Source organism: Gloeophyllum trabeum, assembly GCF_000344685.1.
Source record: "Gloeophyllum trabeum ATCC 11539 unplaced genomic scaffold GLOTRscaffold_00019, whole genome shotgun sequence".
Taxonomy (NCBI): domain Eukaryota; kingdom Fungi; phylum Basidiomycota; class Agaricomycetes; order Gloeophyllales; family Gloeophyllaceae; genus Gloeophyllum; species Gloeophyllum trabeum.
In genome coordinates this window covers 20,259-42,133 of record NW_006920428.1, presented here as the reverse complement: position 1 = coordinate 42,133, position 21,875 = coordinate 20,259, and the positions used below count along the sequence as shown (strand labels likewise).

Sequence of the window (21,875 nt, the reverse complement as noted above, 5' to 3'; positions counted from 1 at the left end):
GGTGCATGCTGCTGCACTTCACGAAGCACGCTGCGAGCAAAGGAAACGTTATATAGGCCTGTATTTGATGTCTGCACGCATCCCCTCCGTCCCCTCCTGCAGAAATGGCCCCCTTCAACGCTCTCTCAACTATTCTGCTGGGCCTAGCCGCCCAAACGTCCATGCCCCCCACGTCCGCCTTCCCGCACCTCGAACCCCGCGCCACCAAATGCACCATGGCCTACCTCTTCCCCTCCGGCCAAGGCAGCAAATGGTGGACCACCTGCCCCAACACGAGCAAAGCCCTCCCCCTCTCCGACGCCACGCTCCGGCCCACGAACAACATCGCCGCGCTGCCGCACGCGTACGTCGGCGTGCCCGACGGCGGGGCGGACACCGCGCTGAAGGCGCACTACCCCGAGGGGTCGTACATCCCCAGCAAGCAGCCGCAGGGGGGGCTGTCGTTTTATGCGCCCGGGCCGGCGGGCGTGGATCTGACGACGGCGAAGGAGGCGACGTTTGGGTATCGCGTGTGGTTCCCCGCTGGGTTTGATTTCGTCAAGGGCGGGAAGCTGCCTGGGCTGTGTGAGTCTGCCTTCCTTCCCGTTCTCGCGGGCAGTTGTGTGGATGCTGAACGGGGGCAGACGGCGGCGACTCTGCGAGCGGGTCCATCTCGTGCTCGGGCGGGAGCCGCAACGACGCGTGCTTCTCGGTGCGCATGATGTGGCGCACGGACGGCGCGGGCGAGGTGTACACGTACCTCCCGCCGTCGTACCCCGCCAACGACAACGTATGTAACGTCCCGCCCCAGAGCGAGTGCAACCCGACGTACGGCGCGAGCGTCGGGCGCGGGTCGTTTGCGTTCGCGAGCGGCGGGTGGACGAGCGTGAGCGAGCGTGTGCGGCTGAACGATGCTGGGCAGGAGAATGGGGAGATTGAGTTGTTTGTCAATGGGAAGAGTGTGGTGAACGTTGGGGGGTTGGTGTTGAGGGATTCGAGTGCGGGGAGGATTAGGGGGATTATGATGCAGACGTTTTTCGGGGGTGAGTTTGTGATCTGAAAGTGGGGGTGATGCTAATGGTGAGCGATTGGAATCTAGGTTCGACTTCGGATTGGGCTTCCCCGAAGGATCAAGATGTCTACTTTGCTGACTTGTCGGTGGCGATCACGGAGACGCTCTGAGGAAATGGTGAATTGGCTCGTCGTCGTGTTGTGTTGCTACTGTCGTCTCTCTTTGAGTATCGGGCATGTTGTCTCGCTGTGGCTGGAAGGCTGTTATTCTCGCTCCTTCTGTTTTTCGTCGCTCGTTAGCTAGAGGTCTCGTAATTATTATATTTATCCGCTCCAGGTTTACACGTCGTTGTATTCGTAGCGAAATATGGATGTATCCTCTCGGCTGAGAAGTAACTGTAGGTTGGCGATGATGATATTAATAACAATATGTACGGAGGTCACTTAGACTTGGAATGAACGTTGCGTGACCATGATGTTTGCAATATTGCAGGATGCATCCATAGTGATATCCGCAGACACGACGGATATCACCGAGGGTCAAAGCCTTCCTCCTTCGTGAGAGAACTATGTGCTGCTGTGCACCCCTTGCTCGGTATTCGACTGGCGGGATACCCAAGCCTCCGGCGCGGGGACGAATAGTACTCTCGGTGCTGCGAGTCCCGAAGGTCTCAGCGCCGGTGAGATGTAGAAGTCAGAGCCGTCTCACGTACATATGTTACTAGAGTTGGTCGAACTCGAGGGAAGGAGAAAGTCTACGCAGATAGACATGCCATGTTCGTGTATTTGCCACTGTACGTCTGGAGACTTGCCTATTTCGGAACGAGTCTCGCCTTATGTGGTTTACTTCAGACTCGTCCATGAAGAATAGCATGTGGCATGAGTTGTAGCTGCGTCGAAGCCTCTGGCAGTCTGCCATATAAGAGGGAGAACCTTGTCGATATTTACAAGACCCTTCTCTCTCCTCTTCCCTCCGTCTCCTCCGTCTCCTATTTGAACCCAGTCCGTCTGAGACCCGGTCGCTCATAATTGTCTACACGTAAATGCTAACTTGCGCAGCGTCGTGGGCATTTCTACTGCTGAAACTGTGTATATTATGTGCGATTCTCCAATCCAGGTGGGCCCGATGCCTCCGCACTGGCAGTACTTATTGATCAAGAAAAAAGGACTACAGCTACCTGCCTACACCAGCACTCCTGCAATGCGCAACGCGAGGTAAGGGTTTCAAATATTCAAATTCCTGTCTCAAATCTCACTGTAAGTTTCTCTGTAGTTGGTCGACACTGTTGTTCTACCCAACCTTAAGGTCAACGCGTCGTGCCAAGAGGATATCCACGTGCGGAATGGAAGGTGGCTGTGACGACGTCAGAATACATTTGCCTCGTTTTTATGCCCCCTCACCTCTCCTCCTGGTCCTCACCCCCACTTCCATCCCTTACGACCACTACAAGTCGCCATGCACGCCACCCACACTCTTTTCGCCGTCGTCGCGCTCCTCTGCGCGCTCTCCACCACCACCGCCGATTCTGGTAATCATGGCATACACGCCCGGTCCCGAGTGCACCGCAGGATGGGGCGCGAGATGCAGAGGCGAGATGTCGCCTCTCCCGCGCTGATAGACTCTCCCAAACGGATCATCAAGCGCAAGTCCTGTGCTCCCCGTGCTGTCAATGACACCGAGACGCCTGCGTCTGCTATTATTAGCGCGAGCGCGAGCTCGACCTCTGCGAGGGAGGCTGCGACGTCCAAGGCTGTCTCGAATACGCTGAGCTCCTCGACGTCCGGCAAGAGCAACTCAACTGCGTCCTCGGGATCCGGGTGCTCTCTCGACCTGCTGTTCCCCGCGGGCCAGGGCAGCAAGTCCTGGACCACCTGCTCCGCGTCCGACAGCGCCATCTCCCTGTCGGACGCGACGCTGAAGCCCAAGAACCTCATCGCGGCGCTGTCGCACAACTATGTCGCCGCCCCGGACACTGATTCTGGCACGGCGATGCAGGCGCACTACCCCAAGGGCTCGTACATCCCGTCCAAGAACCCGCGGGGCGGCCTGTCGTTCTACGCATCCGGGCCGAGCGACGTCGACCTGACCACGGCGAAGGAGGCGACGCTCAGCTACCGCGTGTACTTCCCCGACGGCTTCGAGTTCGTCAAGGGCGGAAAGCTCCCCGGGCTCTGTGAGTGACCTTCCCTCGTGCAAGCGAAACTGATCTGACTACGGGGCAGACGGCGGGAACAGCGCGAGCGGCGCGATCTCGTGCTCGGGCGGGAGCCGCAGCGACGAGTGCATGTCCGCGCGCTTCATGTGGCGCACGGGCGGCGCGGGCGAGATGTACACGTACCTCCCGCCGTCGTTCAAGGCGAACGACGCCGTGTGCGGCGTTGCCCCGAAGAGCGAGTGCAACCCCACGTACGGCGCGTCCGTTGCGCGCGGGTCGTTCACGTTTGCCACGGGCGCGTGGACGACGATTGGCGAGCGCGTGAGGCTGAACGATGCTGGGCAGGAGAATGGGGAACTCGAGTTGTTTGCGAATGGGGAGAGTATGTTTAAGGTCGGGGGCCTCGTCCTGAGGAATTCGGACGCAGGACGGTTGAGGGGGATTATGATGCAGACGTTCTTTGGAGGTAGGTGTAATGTGGTGCGAACGGATTCGATGATTGATGGTGACACTTTCTTAGGATCTACGCCGGATTGGGCGTCCCCGAAGGACCAGGATGTCTACTTTGCGGATTTCTCCGTCGCCATCACCGAGGAGCTCTAAAGCCTCGGTTTCCCGCCCTGCCCCCTTCCTTGCCACGATTCTCATTGACGACGACCCGTTCACTCATTAAGGCGACTAACTACAGGGACCACGGATCAAGATAGTGACCAATCACCCAACACTGACCGACGCAATGCAAGCAAGTCTCATATCCGCATTCTTCCTCCCATACCACACCACATTTATATCTTCATGAACAGCCAGATTTGCTTCGTTGCTTTCATTCTTTACTCACCTCGCTCTCTGTTTATCGTTCACGCCGGTCATGACATGATATGCTATCATATATACTTGCGCTCAGCGTGGGTGTAATGAGCGTGCTAGGGCGCCGTATTGTATATGTCGGGTACATATTGCTTTGTGTGTGTTGCGGAGACTGGGGGCTCTTGCAATGCATAGTTTGGATTTGGAGTGGCGGTTTGCAGTCTTTGACTCTTGGAGACTCCGAAGAGTCTAAGCTTACCGACGGAACGAGTACCGATATATACACCGCGGACGTAGACAAACATTCCGAGATGGGACATTGAACTCTCGTGCGAATGCTGGGAGAACATTTTCCTACCTACAAAGTCTGGAGAGACCCTTTGTTATAGAAAAATGTTATGCTCCTGGACCTGGTGTTCCTTGCATATCCGAGTCCGCATCAGCCTTTCGGCCACTCTCTTCCCCATTTCCGGCCAGTATTCGCAGTTGATGGAACGGAACGAAATCCTGTCTGGCTCTACGATTACCCGAAACACTGGAGTCGACGTCTTTGAGATATTATACCACCGGCAAGTGTGGCATCTCCAGTATTTGTGTTTGTTTGCAGCTGGATTTTGTGGCAACTGCTGCTCCGTTGAACGTTGACTTGCAGATGTTTTCCGATCTCTCGGCGCTCATCGCTCACCGCTCCCCGGGGAACGTAGTATTTCTGCAGCATTATTTAGACTTTCAGTAGTACATTCGTTTGGTTGACCGAGAGCTGCCCTCAAATCAGAAGGCACACGCCCGGCGATGGCCGGATACGAGAAGCAGGTGCCTCTCTACAGTACCACTTGTCTTCGAGCTCCAAGCGCTCCCCCTCTCTTCGACGGTACGACTTCACGTAACGTGGTCATATCTATTTTGCTGCAGTATTCTGATGCATTCGACTTTCTAGTGATTAGCTGACCAAACCTGCAGTGCATCACGCAACTTGGATCTTCAGAACAGTCAGCTCTATCAATGTCTGCCGAATCGGCAACAGGTGGCTGCTCAATGGACGCCAAGAATATTGTCCCAGACGCTGCCGTGGAAGCAGAGTCGTACGAGGACTCCAGCCGCACCGAATATCGACTCCCTACGGAGATATGGATGCAGATCTTCGATATCTTGACCTTCGTGCCAGGTTGGATGGACGCGGACAGTCCAGATCCATTCGCTGCAGGTCACAAGGACCCCTGGCGCGAGGACCCTATACCTGATCTACGATGGGCGTGCGCCGCTGTACGAGTATGCCAGGTATGGAGAGCCGTCGCTACTCCATTTCTGTATCGGTATGTCGTTATTCGTAATGGCCGCAGCATCACCTGCCTCCATCGCACCTTGCTGGAGGGATCCACCTGTAACAATGTCGCGTTGCGCTCGTACATCCGCCGCCTTGACTTGCGTGGGGGCCTGCGTCATACCCGGGAGATTTTCTTCGCTGCCATCCTAAAGCTTGTTCGGGAAACCCTACAGATCCTTTCGTTCGCTGAGTATCCCGCCTTTTGTGATTATTCTGCATATCTCCACCCGACTACTGGCAAGCGAGCCTCTCGTCCCAAACCATGGCAGTCCCTTCGAGTGCTTAAGATCCTTTCTTCCCCGAGGCGCCCATTGTATGCTCCCTTGATGCATTTCCTTACCAGTACTCCCCGCTTGCGCCACTTGCATATCGGACCGCTGCTTGAGTCACATACAACAGTGGCGGGCGATACACCCCCGCCACAACCAGAGGCCGTCATTCTCCCGGAATTACTCTCTCTCAGGCTCCCCACGCCCCATTCGATCGATTTCCCGATGCTCGACCACACCCATCTCCCGTCTCTCCATAAGCTGGAAGTCGACATCAATCTCCCTTCACCATCCTTGCCCGTGCCATTGCGGTCTACTGAGCATGGTCTCGGGCGGACATTGACAACCATTGTTGCGCACATAAACTTCACTTTGACACCAGAATTCACGGAAATGCTGTGCGAATCGTGTCCGCTGCTGACACGCCTCGCTATCTTTCTACGATCGTGGTCAGGCCTCCAAGCTAGTCTGCACCTCCCAAGGATCACCCACCTTGCAATCGGAGCTTCAAAGCCCAGCGGGGATAGATGTCTGTGGCTTCTTCAAATTTTGCCAACTATTGTAGCACCTGCTTTGCAGGTAGTGCGATTAATATCAGTAGGAAGGCGCTGGATCGGCGATTACCATCGGGCGGAGCCTACTGTGCGCGACTACCTCGACTTTCGGACTGATCTTCGAGACAACATACGTTCTTGTTCATTCCGATTCGAGGATGACTACGGAAGTCTGGTATGATTCTCCGGTGCCGCTCCCTCGTCTCTCCCAGTTGTACAGTTCACCGTTCCCCAGGTTCGTCTGGCACGGAGCACCAGGATGGTGACTAAAAAAGCGTAGGCGATGACGGCTTCTAGTGAATGCCAGTGTAAGGGATGGAAATGGGGCAAGATCAGCGGGAGAGGCGAGCCGCGGGCAGCGAGGGACAATAACAGTCATGAACGAAATACGACCTGAGACGGTGCTCGTCTGAGGAGGCTATTAATATCATCGGGTGGATCTCCCCCTTCCACCAATATCCGTCACATATATTCAGTTTTGCACTTGAAGCTTGAAGGCTGTTAGGGACGAAGATCAGCATAGATTTCGCCTATTACATGTATTTGTGCCTATTTGTGGCTACGTTTTGTGGCAACTTCAATCGGTTCGAAGCTGTCCGTGCTCACCGCTGGTGACTGGTCCAGGTTGCCACTGGCCATGGCGCTTTGCAAGCACCTTCTGGCTCATCAAGGAAAGATTCCCGCGTGTTAGGCAACAAATAACTTGAAGAGTAGTAACGAAAAGTCGGGCAGTGACAACAACTATCGGCATGCGCGTATCTGGTATGAAAGTGACCCCACCATGCAGACGCTCCTCGAGTCCGACGAGTCGTGTCCGCTCCTGACTCGCTGGATTACTTCTATGAGGTCTTGGTACAATTTTCCTTGGCGCCTGCAACTCCCGAGGATCACCTAGTTTGTAATGGGAGCGTCCGAGCCGAGAGGGAATCGATTGCTCCTGGAACAGCTGCCTACCGTACGCGCGCGTTCAAGCCCTCGCTTTGAAGGGCGTGGGACTGCCAGTGTTCTCAGTAGGAAGGCGCTGGGAAACAGTGGGCCAATCGACAACGAGTGAGCCTATGATGCGCGAATGTCTGATATTCGGGAGAACCTACGTGCGTGTCCGTTCCGTGTCGAGGATGAACAGGGAAGTCCAGTGTGATGTTTCTGCTAGATCTAGCGGCAGTCCTTTCGCTGGAGGTTCGATGGCTGCTGCCGCCGTTCGATCATCCCTTGCACATCGTGGACGGTCTTGGAAATTGAGTATTGAATCAAGCTCATGCTCCGTCCCGAGTCATGTAAACGATTTTCATTGTTATAATGACTTTCTTGCGTACAGTACAATAAAGTCCCGAAAAGAGAAATATGTGATACAGGCGTAGACGATATCGACTGACTTCTACAGCTGAAGATACTCTAGGATAACACACGACAGAACAGACAACGAGATATTTAGGTACAACATATTCAAGAGATGAGATGAGCATGCAGAGCCATGTCATACAGTTATGGAAAAGTCGTTCAGTTCGGCAACGACGATCAGCCGGTCATAAGGCCGAATGGTATATGATAGAGCAAGAGGGGTATGGGCGCGAGCAGCGCCGGCCAATCATTTTGGAGACAGCCTGAGACACGAGCAATCACTCCCTGCTATGAGTGCTCGTCGCCCTAGATCGTGGTCTGCTGGCGGCGGACCGCGGCCTCTCATGCTCAATGAGGGTCTCCAAATGATCGTGCTCCCTCCTCTCCTCCTCGGTCATCATAAAGCGTTTCTCGCAGCGCACCACGAATGTGCACGGGAGGACGTCGCCGCATACCTGTTTCACGTACTCGTCGTCGATCGCGATGCCGCCGAACATCGTCTTGTCGCCGAGCCAGTCGAGGCGCATCATTGGGCGGCCGAGCCGGCCCCCGGGAACGCCGTCCGATGCGGAACGGTTGTGGTAATACGTCTTGAGGTGCGCTTGTTGTTGCTCCTTCGTGAGCTTGTCGTGGTCAGACTTGGAGACGGCCTTGTGCAGGAAGTCGCTGAGCTTGTCGATGATCTCGCCACACGTGACCCCTGTCGAGTCGTCGGTGGCGTCGATGGTGATAACCCACGGTAAACCTTGCAGGATGAGGCGTATCGAGGTAAGGCGCGGGATGGTCGCGGGGTGGTCCCGCCCTTTGAGCCACGAGCGGCCGGTAGGCTCACTGCGGCGTTGACAGTACGCAGAGTCGAAGAGCATGTTCCAGGTGAGATAGTCCTCGGCATCGTCCCCTGGCGGGAGCAGGATGGGGTTGAGCTCGATGCGGGCTTCGACAACTCGCGCGATGAAGGGCGTGAGGATCGGCCCGTCTGCACCACTGGTCAGTACAATTCCACCTAGAAAATAAAGGAACTCACAGTGCCTTCCGACAGCGAAGCGGGAAATCAGGGTGCTCCCATCCTTGGGCAGCAGACGATCCTCCATCACGTGGCTCGGGGGTGCTTCGGCAGGGGCAGCAGGCTGGGCCGGGGGTGCCGGTGGCGGGGGTGCGCCGGGAAGCGGGCCCCACCCAGGTGAGAAAGGCGACGCTGCCGGCGGCGCGCCCCACCCAGGCGGCGGCGGGCCCGGCGGCGGTAACCCGTAGCCTACGGGGGGCAGCGGTGTCTGGAAGGGTACGTAACCTGTGCCGGGATGCCCAGGGAACCCATATGCCGCCGCGGCCGCCGCCTGAGCTTGCGCTGCTGCATACGCATAGTAATCGGGAGGCAGCCCACCAGGATGGGCGGCGGGGGAACGCCCATTGACTTGGAGTTGGGGGAGGGCGACAGGCGGCGGGAAATACGACCCAGGGGGTATCCCGGCGGGCGGGTAGGCCGCCGGGATGTATGGAGTTGCCCCGTACGGCGACGCCAGACCTGGGTAGAACTGCGGGTAGTTGGCAGGAGATTGGGGGGCGTTGGCCCAGCCTGGAAGCGGGGCGTCGCTGAGCTGCGCGGGAGAGGGGAGGACGGGAGGACGGACTTGACCCGGAGTGCGCGGGTCTTGGGGAGGGGAGATCGGTGGGATGAACGGGGTGCCTTCGAGCGACATTTTGGGTTGATATGAACGGGGAAAGGGCTACGCTGGCGGCGGTGGGGCGTGACTGACTGAGTCATGGAGACGCCGAGGCAGGGTGAGTGAGTACTGACCAAGTACGGTGTGATTGCTGTGACTCGGGCGAGAACTTGCCCTGGAAAGGGAATTCCTATGCGCACCGGTACACGCTACTCAGCCAAGCGTGCTCTCGAACGAAACAAGTCTGGCTAGCACGCACCTCAAGTCAGTGTGCCCGCCGCTGCGAGCGTTTTGGCGATGTCCTGGTTCAACAAATTTCAGCTCTTCCGAACCCAAATCTAAAGCTGTTCCGGAAATATCTGGAGCGCTGCTATACCCACCGAGGGAGCCTTTTATGGCGGCTTGGGCGCAGGGTATGTCAGATGCCCTCCGTTCAAGCTAGAGCAGAATTTCTGGCGGGTATTGGTGGTCGTCGTGGCTGGAATTGTGGGTGGGTGTGTCTGCGGGCGTGCGTGATTGAGTCATAGCATGGGCTGTACCATTGCAACAGCAGCAGGCACTCAAGGTCCGGGACGTGGGAAGAAGCGTGACGCAGCGGCGCGCAGTAGTTTCCACGGTCGACCGAAGCGTAGTGCGCAACTTTGCATTTGCGAGCCGGTCAGGAAAGCGGATTCAAATGATGAAGGAACCCAGGTTGAGCCTCAGCAATAGAATATAATAAACGGAGCCCAGCAGTCTCCCCAATCAACATTGATAGCAGGGGAAATCGAACAAGAAATTACCAACCCCAGGACGGCCTGCACGACCTCGCGATGCCTCACAGACTTTCACCATGTGGATTCGATGCCATTCGGTGGCGGTGAGGGTGGCTTGGTTGGCAGCGTGTCGCGAATTCATCTGGCGGAATCTTAGCCTGCTTCCGCCACAGACCTCTCGGAGCCGTCCATGCACCATACAAGTTGGGATATATTGTACCACGAGCAAATTACAGAAATCTGGAATGATCACGAGTCAAGTAGTGAATGACTAGACCTACTACAGTCGAAACATATGACCAGTACATCTGGCAACAAACATTCATATTGGAATTATAGGAGCACGTATCAGCTTCCCCTAGTATCCCGTTATAGAGGGGATCGCCGTAGAACTGCAGCTGTAATTTCCGATAACCCGATAATCACTGCGCATACTCCATATAGCAGTGAATTATCAGATGCCTTTCTTTTGTCCCCGCGAAAGAAGGTACCGGTGTAGAATGTACCGCCTGTAATCGCTCCGAATCGTATCGATCGCAGCGCGGGGAATGTAAGTATAGATCAAGATATGGATGTAGTAGATATAGGTACATAGATCTGGAGTAGTGATACATGGAGGTCGTTGCGGTGGAAACAAGAGGGAGGTAGATATCTGGTACAAACGGAATAAGTTCCAGAGTCCATCGCGATAGGTGGGAATCTAGCTGGATAGCTTCATGCAAAAGATATTCGGCGCCTTGAATCCGAGCCGCGAGACAGAGTAGCTGTCATTCTTGACAAGACTATCGAAGAATACGCGCTCCCTCAGCCAATCTATCGTAACGTCAGCGGAGCGGTGTCTACCAAATGGGTTAAAACTTACCGACGCGCCTCATCCGCGTATTCGTGGGCGCGGGCGAGTAATACAGGTTCCACGCGCCGCCCTGCTGCGAATGCTGGTTATGCGCCGCGGTCCTTCGGACGTGCTCCTGCAGCCGCGGGGGCAGCGCCGCGAACTCGGAGTCCGTGACGTAGTTCTCTGTGTACCTATCACGCCCCGGAATTAGCACTGCACCCTCGCAATTTTCGCAGCTACACCACTGCTCACTCTTTCCAGACGGTGGCGCAGATGTCGCCCAGCGTGACGCCGCGCTCGTTCTTGACGATGGTGCACCACGGGCTGTGTTCGGTGATCAGGATGAGCTCTTGCACGCGCGGAAGCGTCGCTGGCTCGTCTTTGCACGAGAAGGGCAGGTCGCGATCCGACGCGTCTGGGTTGAAGCCGCCCGTCTGGCCTAAACGCATTGATCATACCAAGTCCGTTACGAGCCAAGAAACACGCGGATGTATTACACACCTGTGGAGAGATTGAACACGAGATGGAAGGTCGGGTGCGAGTCGGTGAGCACGGGATGCAGCTGCAGCTCGCTCTTGAGGAGGTACAAGTCCGTCTGAGTAAGCACCGGGCCATCTGAGCGGTAGCGTTCCGTGAACGATGCACTCAACAACATCGGACGCTAGGACTCACAAGACATCCCGGGGGACCACTTCCCAATCTGTTCAGCCATAGCGATAGCGTGTTCTCAAGCGTAAAAGATGTTTAGCAGCAGTAAATCCGGGATTGATTGAAAGGATCGGTAGTGAGTGGTATACAGGCGTATATAAGAAGAAGAAGCACCGAGTCAAGCAGTGCTTCCCGCCTGCAGACCGTAAGCCTTCAACGCCGCCTGATGGATCTTTCAATCGGATGCACAGCCACGATCATAAACGAGGCTGAATCGGCATTTACCGGGACTTGTTTTCGACACCGGACTCCTTCCCAGTATTGCTTACCGGTACATGTAGCCTGTCTTAGAAAGGCTGGAAGGGAGCCTAAACCGGGGTAATCGGTCCTGGACGTCCAAGATTAGATAATTGAGATCATCCTCTGCGACTCACCACCACCGCGAGGCTTGCGTGTTTCTTCCGGTTTACCTGGATATTTCAGAGTTTATCAACCAGGTTTGTCTTGAATATCTGTGATTATGGCGCCGAAGGGAGGAAACGCAAAGAAGGAGGCCGGTCGGGCCAAGAAGGCGGAGAACGAGAACAAGAAGCAGGCTGCTGCAGCTGCAGCCAAGGTTCGTCTACCCCCGCTCACAACCATGCCTTCCATCTCACCAGTAGTGGCGCTCAGGAGGCGAAGGAGGCAGAGCAATGGCAAGACGGCGCGAAAACTAGCAGAAGCAAAGAAGAGAAAGAGGCCAGGCGGCAAGCCGAACTGGCACGCAAGGCAGAGGCCGCACGGCTCCTGGCTGAGGAGGAGGCGTCTCTTCCGTCGAAGCCTAAGGCTGCTCCCAAGGCTGGCGGGAAGAAGGACAAGCCTGCGCCGAAGCCGGCTGGGCCAGGAGCGATCGCTGCGGGCGGTGGACTCGCCGACCCGACGAAGAAGGAGGAACCTGAGAGCTACTCGGCGACAGGTATTGATAATGCGTTGGATCTGCTGGAGGTTGTTACGGCGAAGATGGACAAGGCGAGTGTGGGCAGCAAGGCGGCAGAATTGGAGAGACATCCGGAGGTGCGTCGTGTCTCGTGTCAGTTACTCTAGGATGGATACTGACCCACGGTTCGATCTTTGCAGCGACGATTCAAGGTTCGTCAGCGATGTTAAGAGATCTTGGAACTATATAATGAATGTTTATGTAGGCTGCGTTCGAAGCGTACAAGGAACGCGAGCTGCCGAACGTCAGGGCTGAGGTATGCATAGTTTTGATACCGATCTCTGTCGATTGATCCTCACGAATCGCATCGCACAGCACCCCGGCCTCCGACTGCAGCAGTACCAGGTGCGCATCTGCGCGTGTTACACAGCTTCCGACCTTCTGACCTCGCATATTAGGATTTGCTGTACAAGCAGTTCCAGAAGTCGCCCGAGAACCCGTGAGTGGCACCATGCCTCTTGGCTCTGTCAAGACCTAACCCTCGGTGTGCACAGATTCAACCAAGTCACGATATCGTACGACGCGAGCAAGGAAGAGAGGGTCGAAGCACTCAACAAGAAGAAGGCGGAAGTCGAGAACCGCCTCCGGGACAAGTCCTAGAGGCTTCCTTATGGTCTTACTTGCCATACAACCCCTCAAACTTACTCTCCACGCCAAGTAGATTTGCGACTGCGCGCGCGGTCGGAGGCCAGATGCTAGTGAATGTGCACAGGATCTACGCAGTCGGGGTGGCGTGGCGAAAATTCGCGCGAGGCTGTTGTTGTACTCTAACAAACCACTGTAGCAATGCTTTTTCACACATGTTTCTATCGTGTTTTCCAATGCATATGGACAATCTATTCATCGCCATAACGACAGCTACTGTCGTGTGCGCGACGGCTTGTCGGGCACCGAACTTGTTGTATTTGGGCTGTGTGGCGGCAGAAACCTGCAGCAGCCGCCACACGAGCCGATCGAAGCACTGCTTTCCACGGTCATTAGACATGACGTAAGCAGGCCTATAAGATCCTCCTTCACCTCCTCCCACCCCACTACAAACACCCGCCTATTCTCCGCTCGCACTCTCCTCATCGTCCGACACAACCATGACCACCGAACTTTCCATCCGCATCCCCTCGCCGCCGTCGCTCAAGTCGTCCTCGTCGCGCTCGCCGTCACCGAGCTCGCGGCGCACGAACACGCTGATCATCACCCAGCTGCCTCCGGCCTTTTTCCACCCGCTGGTTCTCGCCACGTTAAAAGAACATTTTGCAAGCTATGGCCCGATACACTCGTGGGCGCCGATTAGGGCGTTCGCAAGAGCGATCCTGGTGTACTATAACGAGGACGACGCCGAGCAGGCGAAGTTGGAATGCGACGGGCTTATCATAGAAGCGACGAAAGACAGGTGAGTATCTTTCTCTCTCACCTTGGCGAGAAGCGAAGCATTTAATTTACTTCCCTGCAGCCCTGAAACGATCTTGCGAGTATATCGTGGTGACCCCATTCCTGTGTCGCTCCCCTCACCCGGCGCAGACGGAGACTCGAACCACCTCAAACCCCCGCCACTCGAGAAGAACTTCCTCATTTCACCCCCAGGCTCCCCGCCCGTCGGGTGGGAGCCCATTAAGGAGGAGCCGCCGAACGCGGCGCCGCTCGCGGACGACCTCATCGCCGCGCTGAAGAAGCTGCAGGTCAAGGAGCGGAGGCGGAGCGTCGAGGTGCTCATCGAGCCGGAGGAGAGCGGCGTAGGCGTGTACGTGCAGGACTGCGATTGCGATGAGGATGAGGAGGAGCGTATGGAGGAGGATGCGGAGGAGGAGTGGGCGTATGGCGAGACGGCACCGTCGAGGATGAAGTGGCGGCCTGTGCCCACGTCTATGCCGCCGGTGCAGCAGCCCATGGTCGGGATGGTATCGTCCTGAGCTGCGTAATGAGAAGACATGACGAGGTCGACGAAGACCTTATGTGGTACGCCGGCGATGACCCTTGATAATTCTTACGACAAGATCGGATCGTTTCCAGAGGAGCTTCACGGACTTATTTGCCTTTCGTAGACGTTCTACTTTACTGGGGTGTAAAAGGAGCTTACGGACTCATCTACGGGTGTACTTCTATATTTACACTACTGTCTGTTGTCTCAATTATGCAACGCTAATCACATCTACTTTCCGGTCAGCAGTCTGAAAGGCGAGTGGACTCGTCTACCATTCGTGTGTTCGTGACCCTGCCCCTCTAACGAGGCTGGCATTTCGCCCTCACTGCTATCTCAGGGCTGACCAAGCAACCCGCCTCTTGTTGACAGTAACTGGAGGGCAGGGCGATTCCATTTTCATCGGGTTCTTGTGGAGGATACCCATGATGATATCTAAAATCATACCGCCGATATGGTGTTGCGCAAATGACGTGTGGGGACCTCGTACTCGTGCTTCGAGGTCAACGACCAGGCGGTACGTGGGGGCGAAGGGGGGAGGATGTGGTTAGCGCGTGGAGGTCTTCTCGGAGGTGGACAAGAGACTCGTCTGCGTGAAAAATCGCAGTGGATACTGTACTGCGCGAGGAGCTGCGACGGTATGGAGGACTCTGTAGACTTGTACGTACATGAAGGGACGGAGGGCCGGGAAGTGGTCGCCGGGGACAAATAGGAAGACCCGTCGTGACCAAGAGATAGGGAGGCAAGCCGTGGCAGGATGAGGGGCTACAGGCAGGGCCGGTGTCAGGCTCGCGAGGAAGTTCTGCGTCTGTAAGCTTCATGGCACGCAAACGGGGGCGTCGGCGACAAGAGCCTCGAGTCTGGCGATTTGAGTAGGGCACCGGGCGATGTGTAGACTAGGATCCGCTTCGAGTTATGCCAGCTAGCACGAGTAGTAAGCGCTTGATGGGGGATAGGTATGAGACCTGTCAATGGCCAATGCACTCAGGCACAAACCCTGCAAGGGATGTTATATGAACGGCCGGCAGATGCGCGAGACACTTCGCCACGAGACGCTACACTCCTTACGTTTGGATGGGCACGAGAATATTTCCGTGTCCGATCAGCTACGCGGGCAGCAGCAGTATCGTCCCCCTTGCAGAGCGTGCGCGCGAGCAAGTGCAGGTTGCACAGTGGGCGCTTAGCATTTCATGCGCGCGACAAACAGGAGCACGCTCAAGTTGTGACGCTGCCTAGAACTCACCCAGACGTCAGCGAATGCAGGCAGAGGATGTGCGGCCGAACCTCTGTCTGAAGATAAACGTGGTAGAAGTATTTGTTGACAGCTTGTAGGCTGCAGAGTTTGTGGTGCGCACCGACATCGGTTCAGAACTATCACGAATCCTCCTGCTGGGGAGTGATGACACATTACCTTAGTACGCCGAGCAATGGGCAGGCGTGTTCGAGAATGAAGAAGATAGTCACCTCTACTGGCTAAGACTTGATAAAGGAAGAGGTGTGTTCGTAGGCCCCATCAGGCGCTGGGGCTGAAAGAACTCTGCGAGTATGATGCGCTGGTGACTGTCCGTCCGCGCATGCGCATATCCACGAGCATTATAGATGCCGCACAGCGGATACTTATAGCCACGCACCCGCGGCGAAAAGCAGCATGCCAAGAGGTTGCAAACATTTACCGATCTCGTATTGGCATCTGCCCTGGCCAAGGGCAAGATAGGCCCCGAGTGATACCGTGGACGGTATGAAGCATAACGCCTGAGCGTTGGCTGAGCGTGAGCGTCCTGGTCACGTATGCATCAATAATCATTCAACCTGCAGCTGACGGTAGCAATCAGATTCTATCGGTGAGCTCGGCGACGGCGTTTCACCTTGCTCTTGTTCGGACAACTCTTCGGTCACATTGCGACAAATTGGGATGGCGACTGGAGAGTCTGGGCTTGGAGTGGCCCTCTGAGAAAACAGCAGTGCAAACCATTCCCACCTCTCTCTCTCTTGACCTTCATCGACATCGCCAGAGAATATGAGCGATTCGAACCACCCTTCCCGTGAAACCGACGCGAAACTACAGCCTGACACGAACGATCAGACAGCTGGCACGTTGGAACACAATACCTCGGACCCACCCATCGTCAAGGGGTCAGAGTTTGAGGGGAACTCAAGCGCGAACGAGAAACGCGAGGTGCGCGGTTCCATTCGATATTGCGATTCTGCTGGGACTGATGGATGTTCCCGTTCAATGCGATGATAACGAAATTATTGGTCGTGTCGCTTGCTAGGGACAAGTCTTGAGTGTTGATTACATCGACCAGAACTCGCCTGCCCGTGTTCGACCGGCACCCTTGTCTGACAGTAATCTTGGACTTGAGGGGATACCTGCGAGCGTCCAGCTTGGTGGTCTGGTGCCATCTCGATCACCGGGAACCAAATCTGGCAACAAATCTGATCTGGATGGTGGAAAGGAAGCTGTAACTGGCGGAAGTGCTGTCCAAGGTCAAGCAATACCTGGGCCTACCGAAACACATCCCAATGCCAGCCACATTGATAGTGAGGCTGAAGGAGCAACATCTCCTCAGGCTCTTCCTGCTGGCATTGACAGCCATGATACAAAGTATATCCAGGAAAGAGCTAGGCGCTTTGCCAGATTTCGAGCTGAACCAATTTTCCCTCAAGCTGCAAATGCTCAATTAGGATATCATGGGCCAATGAAGGACTATGCTCCAGAAGCACAACAGGCTGTGAAACAGGGTCAAGATATGCCACCTCCATCATCCAGTATGCCTCCTGTTACCTGCATTATGATGTGAAATCTAACTAGTGGTTAAGCTGTTGATCTGAATCAAAAGCTTTACAGTGCCTATACTCAGGAGGCAGCAGTGTATGACAAGGAAAATGCTATGCATATCAATCAAAATATGGATGTTATTCTGGTTTTTGTAAGCCTCTAAATAACACTGGAGAGTTTCTGTAGTCTTATGATCATGCTAGTCTGCACTATTCTCTGCCATATCAACAGCTTTTATTATACAATTCTATCCCACCCTCCAACCTGATCCACAGGATGCTATGGTTCACCTACTTCAGGATATCAAGCTGGCACTTGCAAATGGCACATCAAATGATGCAGTGGCTAATGGAGGCCATTGCTCATCCACCCAAGAGAACTTTATGCCAAGTGTATCTGCACTTACAGTCAATGCTCTATGGTTTGCAAGCTTAACCTGCTGCTTAGGATCAGCTATGGTAGCAATCCTGGTTAAACAATGGCTTCAAGCCTACAGAGCCAATCTGGATAGTGGAGCTGTTGATCATCATGCACTGCGAAGGCAGTATAGATACAATGCTCTAGTGAAGTGGCATGTCCCAGGCATCACATCTGTCCTGCCTCTACTGCTCTATGCTGCAGTTGCCTTGTTTCTGGCTGGACTAGTAGTTCAATTGTGGCAGATCAACAAGATCATAGCCTATGAAGTGCTGATCCTGACAACTATGCTTTTATCATGCTATGCTGCCACAATTATACTGCCACTCATGTTCCCTGGATGCCCTTATAAGAGTGCTGTCACAGGGCTGACATTCCAGGCATACACATGTATGATCAAGATGTGGCATGTGATTACGAGGATTGTATCACATCCTCAGGATTTTATCTCCTCAAGCTCAAGAAAAGAAGCTCAAGCAAAGTTGAAGCTAGTCCCAAAGATGCCTTCTGAACAGCTAGACATTGAGAAAACATCCATGTTTTTGAAGCTTGACATTGTACTATGGCTTACACAAATGTCCAGCAACAATGAAGTGACTGATCTTGCTTTGTCATCACTTTCCTGCTTCCCTTTGTCTGGGGAGTCCTCAGACAGTGCTGTGATAATGTTCAAGATGCAAGAATGTGACATTATGAAGATCCTTGTTGACAGGTCACATGTGCCTCAAGGGCATCACTGGGAGGTGCACACAGCACCTTACCACCTTGGTCCACTCAATAAAGTCTCTGTCTTCATGGAGATACTGATATCAATTTGGAGTCACCCTCTGTACCTGTATGGTACACTACCAATATCTTCATCACTGGCACAAAGACCATATTCCTGGCTGTATGGAGACTGGCTGCAGTTCTGCAGAGATGTGAGGTACATGGTGGAGGTTGGTGATGGTCACATACTTCAAGAAGCTATCTATGGCATTGCCCTACTTGTGTCCACGGAAGCTTACTATTACTATCTTCACCCAGACAATGATCTGTGTGACCTGGGTGAAATTGATACAAAATGTCCTATGAATGATCTGGTCAAGATGCTCTCCTATCATAACATGCACCCAAATGGTCTAGCAGTCAAGACACTGTCTCTCATTCTTAGGAGCTTAGCCCATGCTTTGTCAAACAAATCATTGAAAAGACATGGAAGTACTGGTGCCATCAATGATCAGGATATCATCCTGCAACTGTTGAAGGTCCTGGACCATGGCATACACCATAAGCTAAGCAAGGATGTGGAACACAAGGCAGTTCTATGTATCACTATGATGAGTCATCAGTCACCCCAAGAGAGAAGAGCATTCCTAAAGGATAACGAAACAGGGGCATCCAAGACTCCTTACAATGACATGAGGCTCAGCAGCCTCAAGTGGATAGTAAATCTTGTCAATGAGATTTGGGAGCTAAATCACTCAGCCCACTCAGAACATGGTTGTGAGATATGTGAAATTTTCTCTATCGCTACAGCACTGCTCTGTGAAACTCAACTGAATATGGATCTTCCAAGTCTTGATCCCATCCTGATGAAAGTGCCACTCACAGACTTCCAGGGCATGTGGGGCTATCTAGCTGATGCACCCATGACATCTCTCTCACTGGATGCTCTTGAGCAGCTAACTGTGCTGTTGAAGTCCTGGACCAGTAATGCAAATCTGACAGAGTGGCAACAACATACTCTGACAAAAGTCCTCTTTGCTGTGCTTGATGCAGTGTGGCCAAACCTGACAGTCAAAGCTGGGCAACTCACATCAGAACTGATGCAGCTCATCAATTTGATGCTCAAGCAATATGGGTTGAAGGATAGAACATGCAGGATGATTGCAGAGCTTCTACAAGACACAACAGTCACAAGTCACCTGTTGTTACAGACCTTTATCAGCTATGGAATATTGTCTGCCGTTGCAGCATTCCTGGATTCACTAAGTCCGACTGAGGCTACAAGAGAGCAATGGATGAAATTCTGTGTTGCATGGGAGGGAGATCTCAAAGCACATCCAGAAGAGCAGCCTTCCTATGATGCCATTTGGGACAAGTTGGGGGTATTTCCTGAGCTCTTCTCTTCAGAATTGGCAATCTTTGTAAAGATCTGAATTGGGGATATGGATTGCTGCAAGGCAGATGTCTGCCTTGTGTCTGGGGTTCTTACACACATCCAAGTGCACACTCTTGAATTTTGTCTTCAGCCTACTTTTATTACAGTGAATTGGTGTAGAAGTACTCTTGTGCATCTCTGAGCAATCAGCCCATGTAAACATTGTAAAGAACAGTTTTAATTCAAGTTACAGTTCCTCAACTTTGCAGATAATACCAATGGCCACATCACCAAGTGATCCAGGTGACACATTATGCTTCTTGAAGTGTTAGCCCCTATCAAACCTGTTTTACCAGGAAGAGAGGGGCACCTCTATGTCTTGCATATGGGGGTCAAAAGGATTTCAAAGTGAGTTTCACAAATTATGTTTTCAACCACCTCTTGTCACCATTGAGTGTAAAATATGACATAGTTAACTTTGAAGTGACCTATCAAATACATCTTCTTGGGCCTGATGTGAATTGAATGAAAATTATAGGAACATACAAGTACAAGGTATACTGGTACACTTGACACTGACACCCATAGCATAGCCCTGCAGTACAGATAATTATGAACGGACAGTAAGCTAGCATACCAACTTCAATAGCAACAAGAAAGCAGGGTCCAATATTCACAGCGACTGCACAATGATTGAAGTATCGTCAATCCAAGGGGAGTCCATATCAAGCGTGAGCACCTTCGAGACCTTCCGCGTATCGTTATCACCGATGGCAGCCCTCAGCAGCCGCAGTGCCAAATTATCATTACCTGGTCCTCCACTCGTGAACTCCCGTCTCCAGACATCCGCGACATGCTCCGCCACATGGCCATCGCAGAGGTCTGTCAGTCCATCCGAGCACAGGACCAAGTATACGTGGTCACGAGAGGAACGTGACGGAGATCCTAGCTTGAGCTTGCGGTGGACGACATCGGCTTCCGACGAGATGTACGGCGGCGTGCGATTGCGCACGAGGAACTCCTCCCAGGGCGAAGTGTCGTGGAAGCCCGGCGCGAGGTTGTACAGGATGCGCCGCGTGAACTCGGGCGGCTGCTTGAACGGCGTGTCGCCGATACCTAATCTCCCGTAAGCCCGCGAGTCTGGATAGTGAAGTTGCAAAGCCAAGACTTACATCTGAACGGCGCTATCGCGCCGAGTACTCTGCCGTCGACGACGCACTCGGGCTCGCCGGGGTGTTCGCGGCGGACGCGCGCGACTTCCTTCTCGTTATCCCCGTTGTGGACCTCCGTCAACAGTTCCGTTTCCCAAGTCCCTGAGGCACTCTTTGCTACTAGAACTAACATGCGGATCGCGTCAGCAGACGGTGTCCAACCATCGACCAGCGAAACCACACACCTGCCTGACAGTCGCCCAGGTTTGCAACCCAGAGGTTCTCGTGAGCGGGGTCGACCAACGCCACGAGCGCGGTAGTCCCGTACATACACAACCGCGCCTTGTTGTAATTCGACGCGCCGTGGTAATGGTCGTTGATAATCTTGCGTATCTCGGCGTCGGGGATGTCTGATAACGACTCCAGGCCGCCGGGGAACAGGTCCAGGACGTCCCCCGCGATTGCGTCGTCGAATGAGCGAATGGACCGCGAGAGGATCTCTGATACGGCCTCAGGAGTTAAGGAGCTTGGGCCTTTGGACTTGGCAGCGTCTCTGAGGAAGTCGCGGATGATGATAGGCAGGTGATGACGGGTATGCTCGACGGTAGCAACGCCAAGGTGTCCTGGCATGCCGTGAACATGGGTATACCTTTATGAATGACGCGTACTTACCATCGAATACGCCGGTCAAGGTCCATTTCTGTCCGCATATGTCCAGCTCCTGCACGACATACCTGTCCTGAGTGCTGTACGAGGGACAAGGCTGGAAATTCAGGCTGTCCACTTTCCATCCACGTTCCTCGTCGAACGACCGCGTCTGAGGCTTCGCGAGCAGCGCCAGCTCCTTGTCAATCTGCGCCTCCGTCAACCGCTCATACTTGCGCGGCCACGGGCCATCTTCAGGCCCACACCGCGAGCCAGGGATATCATAGTGATAAGCGAGATTGTCCGACTCCTTCTCCCTCTCCTTTATCGCTTGCAGAAGATCCAGAGAGTCCGCAAGATCCAGAGACTGTCCAAGCAGCTTCGGTAGACACGTCTGCAGCTTCTTCTCCGCTGTGGAGATGATCAAGGCCATTCTGCACGATATCAAGTCACGACGAAGCAGTAGTTAAACGCTCGGCAGGAGCACCGCGTCAGCATAGGGAGTCCTGCGCGTCCGAGGCAGAGTTCAAGAGCCGATATATTGAACGCCGTCGCGTATGGGGAAACGGGCG

General features: G+C 54.1%; 9 protein-coding genes across 9 annotated transcripts; 6 read left to right on the top strand and 3 right to left on the bottom strand.

The window, feature by feature from the left end:
• Nucleotides 1-104: 104 nt before the first annotated feature.
• GLOTRDRAFT_96854 (polysaccharide lyase family 14 protein) lies at nt 105-1,161 on the top strand (the record flags this gene model as incomplete). Its single annotated transcript, XM_007872666.1, has 3 exons — nt 105-564; nt 624-1,022; nt 1,079-1,161. 3 exons carry the CDS (start codon nt 105-107, stop codon nt 1,159-1,161), a joined length of 942 nt encoding a protein of 313 aa, XP_007870857.1.
• Nucleotides 1,162-2,380: 1,219 nt separating this feature from the next.
• Nucleotides 2,381-4,167, top strand: GLOTRDRAFT_66683 (uncharacterized protein). Its single transcript, XM_007872665.1, has 3 exons — nt 2,381-3,164; nt 3,214-3,612; nt 3,667-4,167. Exons 1-3 carry the CDS (start codon nt 2,447-2,449, stop codon nt 3,747-3,749), a joined length of 1,200 nt encoding a protein of 399 aa, XP_007870856.1. The 5' UTR covers nt 2,381-2,446; the 3' UTR covers nt 3,750-4,167.
• A 788-nt stretch (nt 4,168-4,955) lies between these two features.
• Nucleotides 4,956-6,281, top strand: GLOTRDRAFT_96852 (uncharacterized protein; the record flags this gene model as incomplete). The annotated part of the gene is made up of 1 exon (XM_007872664.1): nt 4,956-6,281. One exon carries the CDS (start codon nt 4,956-4,958, stop codon nt 6,279-6,281), a length of 1,326 nt encoding a protein of 441 aa, XP_007870855.1.
• Nucleotides 6,282-7,483: 1,202 nt separating this feature from the next.
• Nucleotides 7,484-9,610, bottom strand: GLOTRDRAFT_141392 (uncharacterized protein). The gene is made up of 5 exons (XM_007872663.1): nt 9,483-9,610; nt 9,362-9,404; nt 9,237-9,292; nt 8,466-9,170; nt 7,484-8,417 (listed from the first exon to the last, which is right to left on the bottom strand). The coding sequence occupies exons 4-5, from the start codon at nt 9,136-9,138 to the stop codon at nt 7,720-7,722; spliced, it is 1,371 nt and encodes a 456-aa protein (XP_007870854.1). The 5' UTR covers nt 9,139-9,170; nt 9,237-9,292; nt 9,362-9,404; nt 9,483-9,610; the 3' UTR covers nt 7,484-7,719.
• Nucleotides 9,611-10,430: 820 nt separating this feature from the next.
• GLOTRDRAFT_66679 (uncharacterized protein) lies at nt 10,431-11,563 on the bottom strand. The gene is made up of 5 exons (XM_007872662.1): nt 11,365-11,563; nt 11,194-11,307; nt 10,945-11,131; nt 10,720-10,883; nt 10,431-10,670 (listed from the first exon to the last, which is right to left on the bottom strand). The coding sequence occupies exons 1-5, from the start codon at nt 11,402-11,404 to the stop codon at nt 10,558-10,560; spliced, it is 618 nt and encodes a 205-aa protein (XP_007870853.1). The 5' UTR covers nt 11,405-11,563; the 3' UTR covers nt 10,431-10,557.
• Nucleotides 11,564-11,752: 189 nt separating this feature from the next.
• GLOTRDRAFT_118267 (DUF1014-domain-containing protein) lies at nt 11,753-13,164 on the top strand. Its single transcript, XM_007872661.1, has 7 exons — nt 11,753-11,956; nt 12,013-12,393; nt 12,457-12,468; nt 12,522-12,572; nt 12,632-12,661; nt 12,715-12,755; nt 12,811-13,164. The coding sequence occupies exons 1-7, from the start codon at nt 11,861-11,863 to the stop codon at nt 12,914-12,916; spliced, it is 717 nt and encodes a 238-aa protein (XP_007870852.1). The 5' UTR covers nt 11,753-11,860; the 3' UTR covers nt 12,917-13,164.
• A 193-nt stretch (nt 13,165-13,357) lies between these two features.
• On the top strand, nt 13,358-14,473 carry GLOTRDRAFT_66674 (Calcipressin-domain-containing protein). Its single transcript, XM_007872660.1, has 2 exons — nt 13,358-13,703; nt 13,764-14,473. Exons 1-2 carry the CDS (start codon nt 13,402-13,404, stop codon nt 14,218-14,220), a joined length of 759 nt encoding a protein of 252 aa, XP_007870851.1. The 5' UTR covers nt 13,358-13,401; the 3' UTR covers nt 14,221-14,473.
• Nucleotides 14,474-17,086: 2,613 nt separating this feature from the next.
• On the top strand, nt 17,087-17,489 carry GLOTRDRAFT_11759 (uncharacterized protein; the record flags this gene model as incomplete). Its single annotated transcript, XM_007872621.1, has 2 exons — nt 17,087-17,158; nt 17,211-17,489. Coding segments are annotated over 2 exons (351 nt in total), but the record flags the coding sequence as incomplete, so codon positions are not given.
• A 2,578-nt stretch (nt 17,490-20,067) lies between these two features.
• On the bottom strand, nt 20,068-21,736 carry GLOTRDRAFT_118265 (protein serine/threonine phosphatase 2C; the record flags this gene model as incomplete). The annotated part of the gene is made up of 5 exons (XM_007872659.1): nt 20,068-20,623; nt 20,680-20,820; nt 20,904-21,281; nt 21,331-21,633; nt 21,694-21,736. The coding sequence occupies 5 exons, from the start codon at nt 21,734-21,736 to the stop codon at nt 20,181-20,183; spliced, it is 1,308 nt and encodes a 435-aa protein (XP_007870850.1). The 3' UTR covers nt 20,068-20,180.
• Nucleotides 21,737-21,875: the final 139 nt, after the last annotated feature.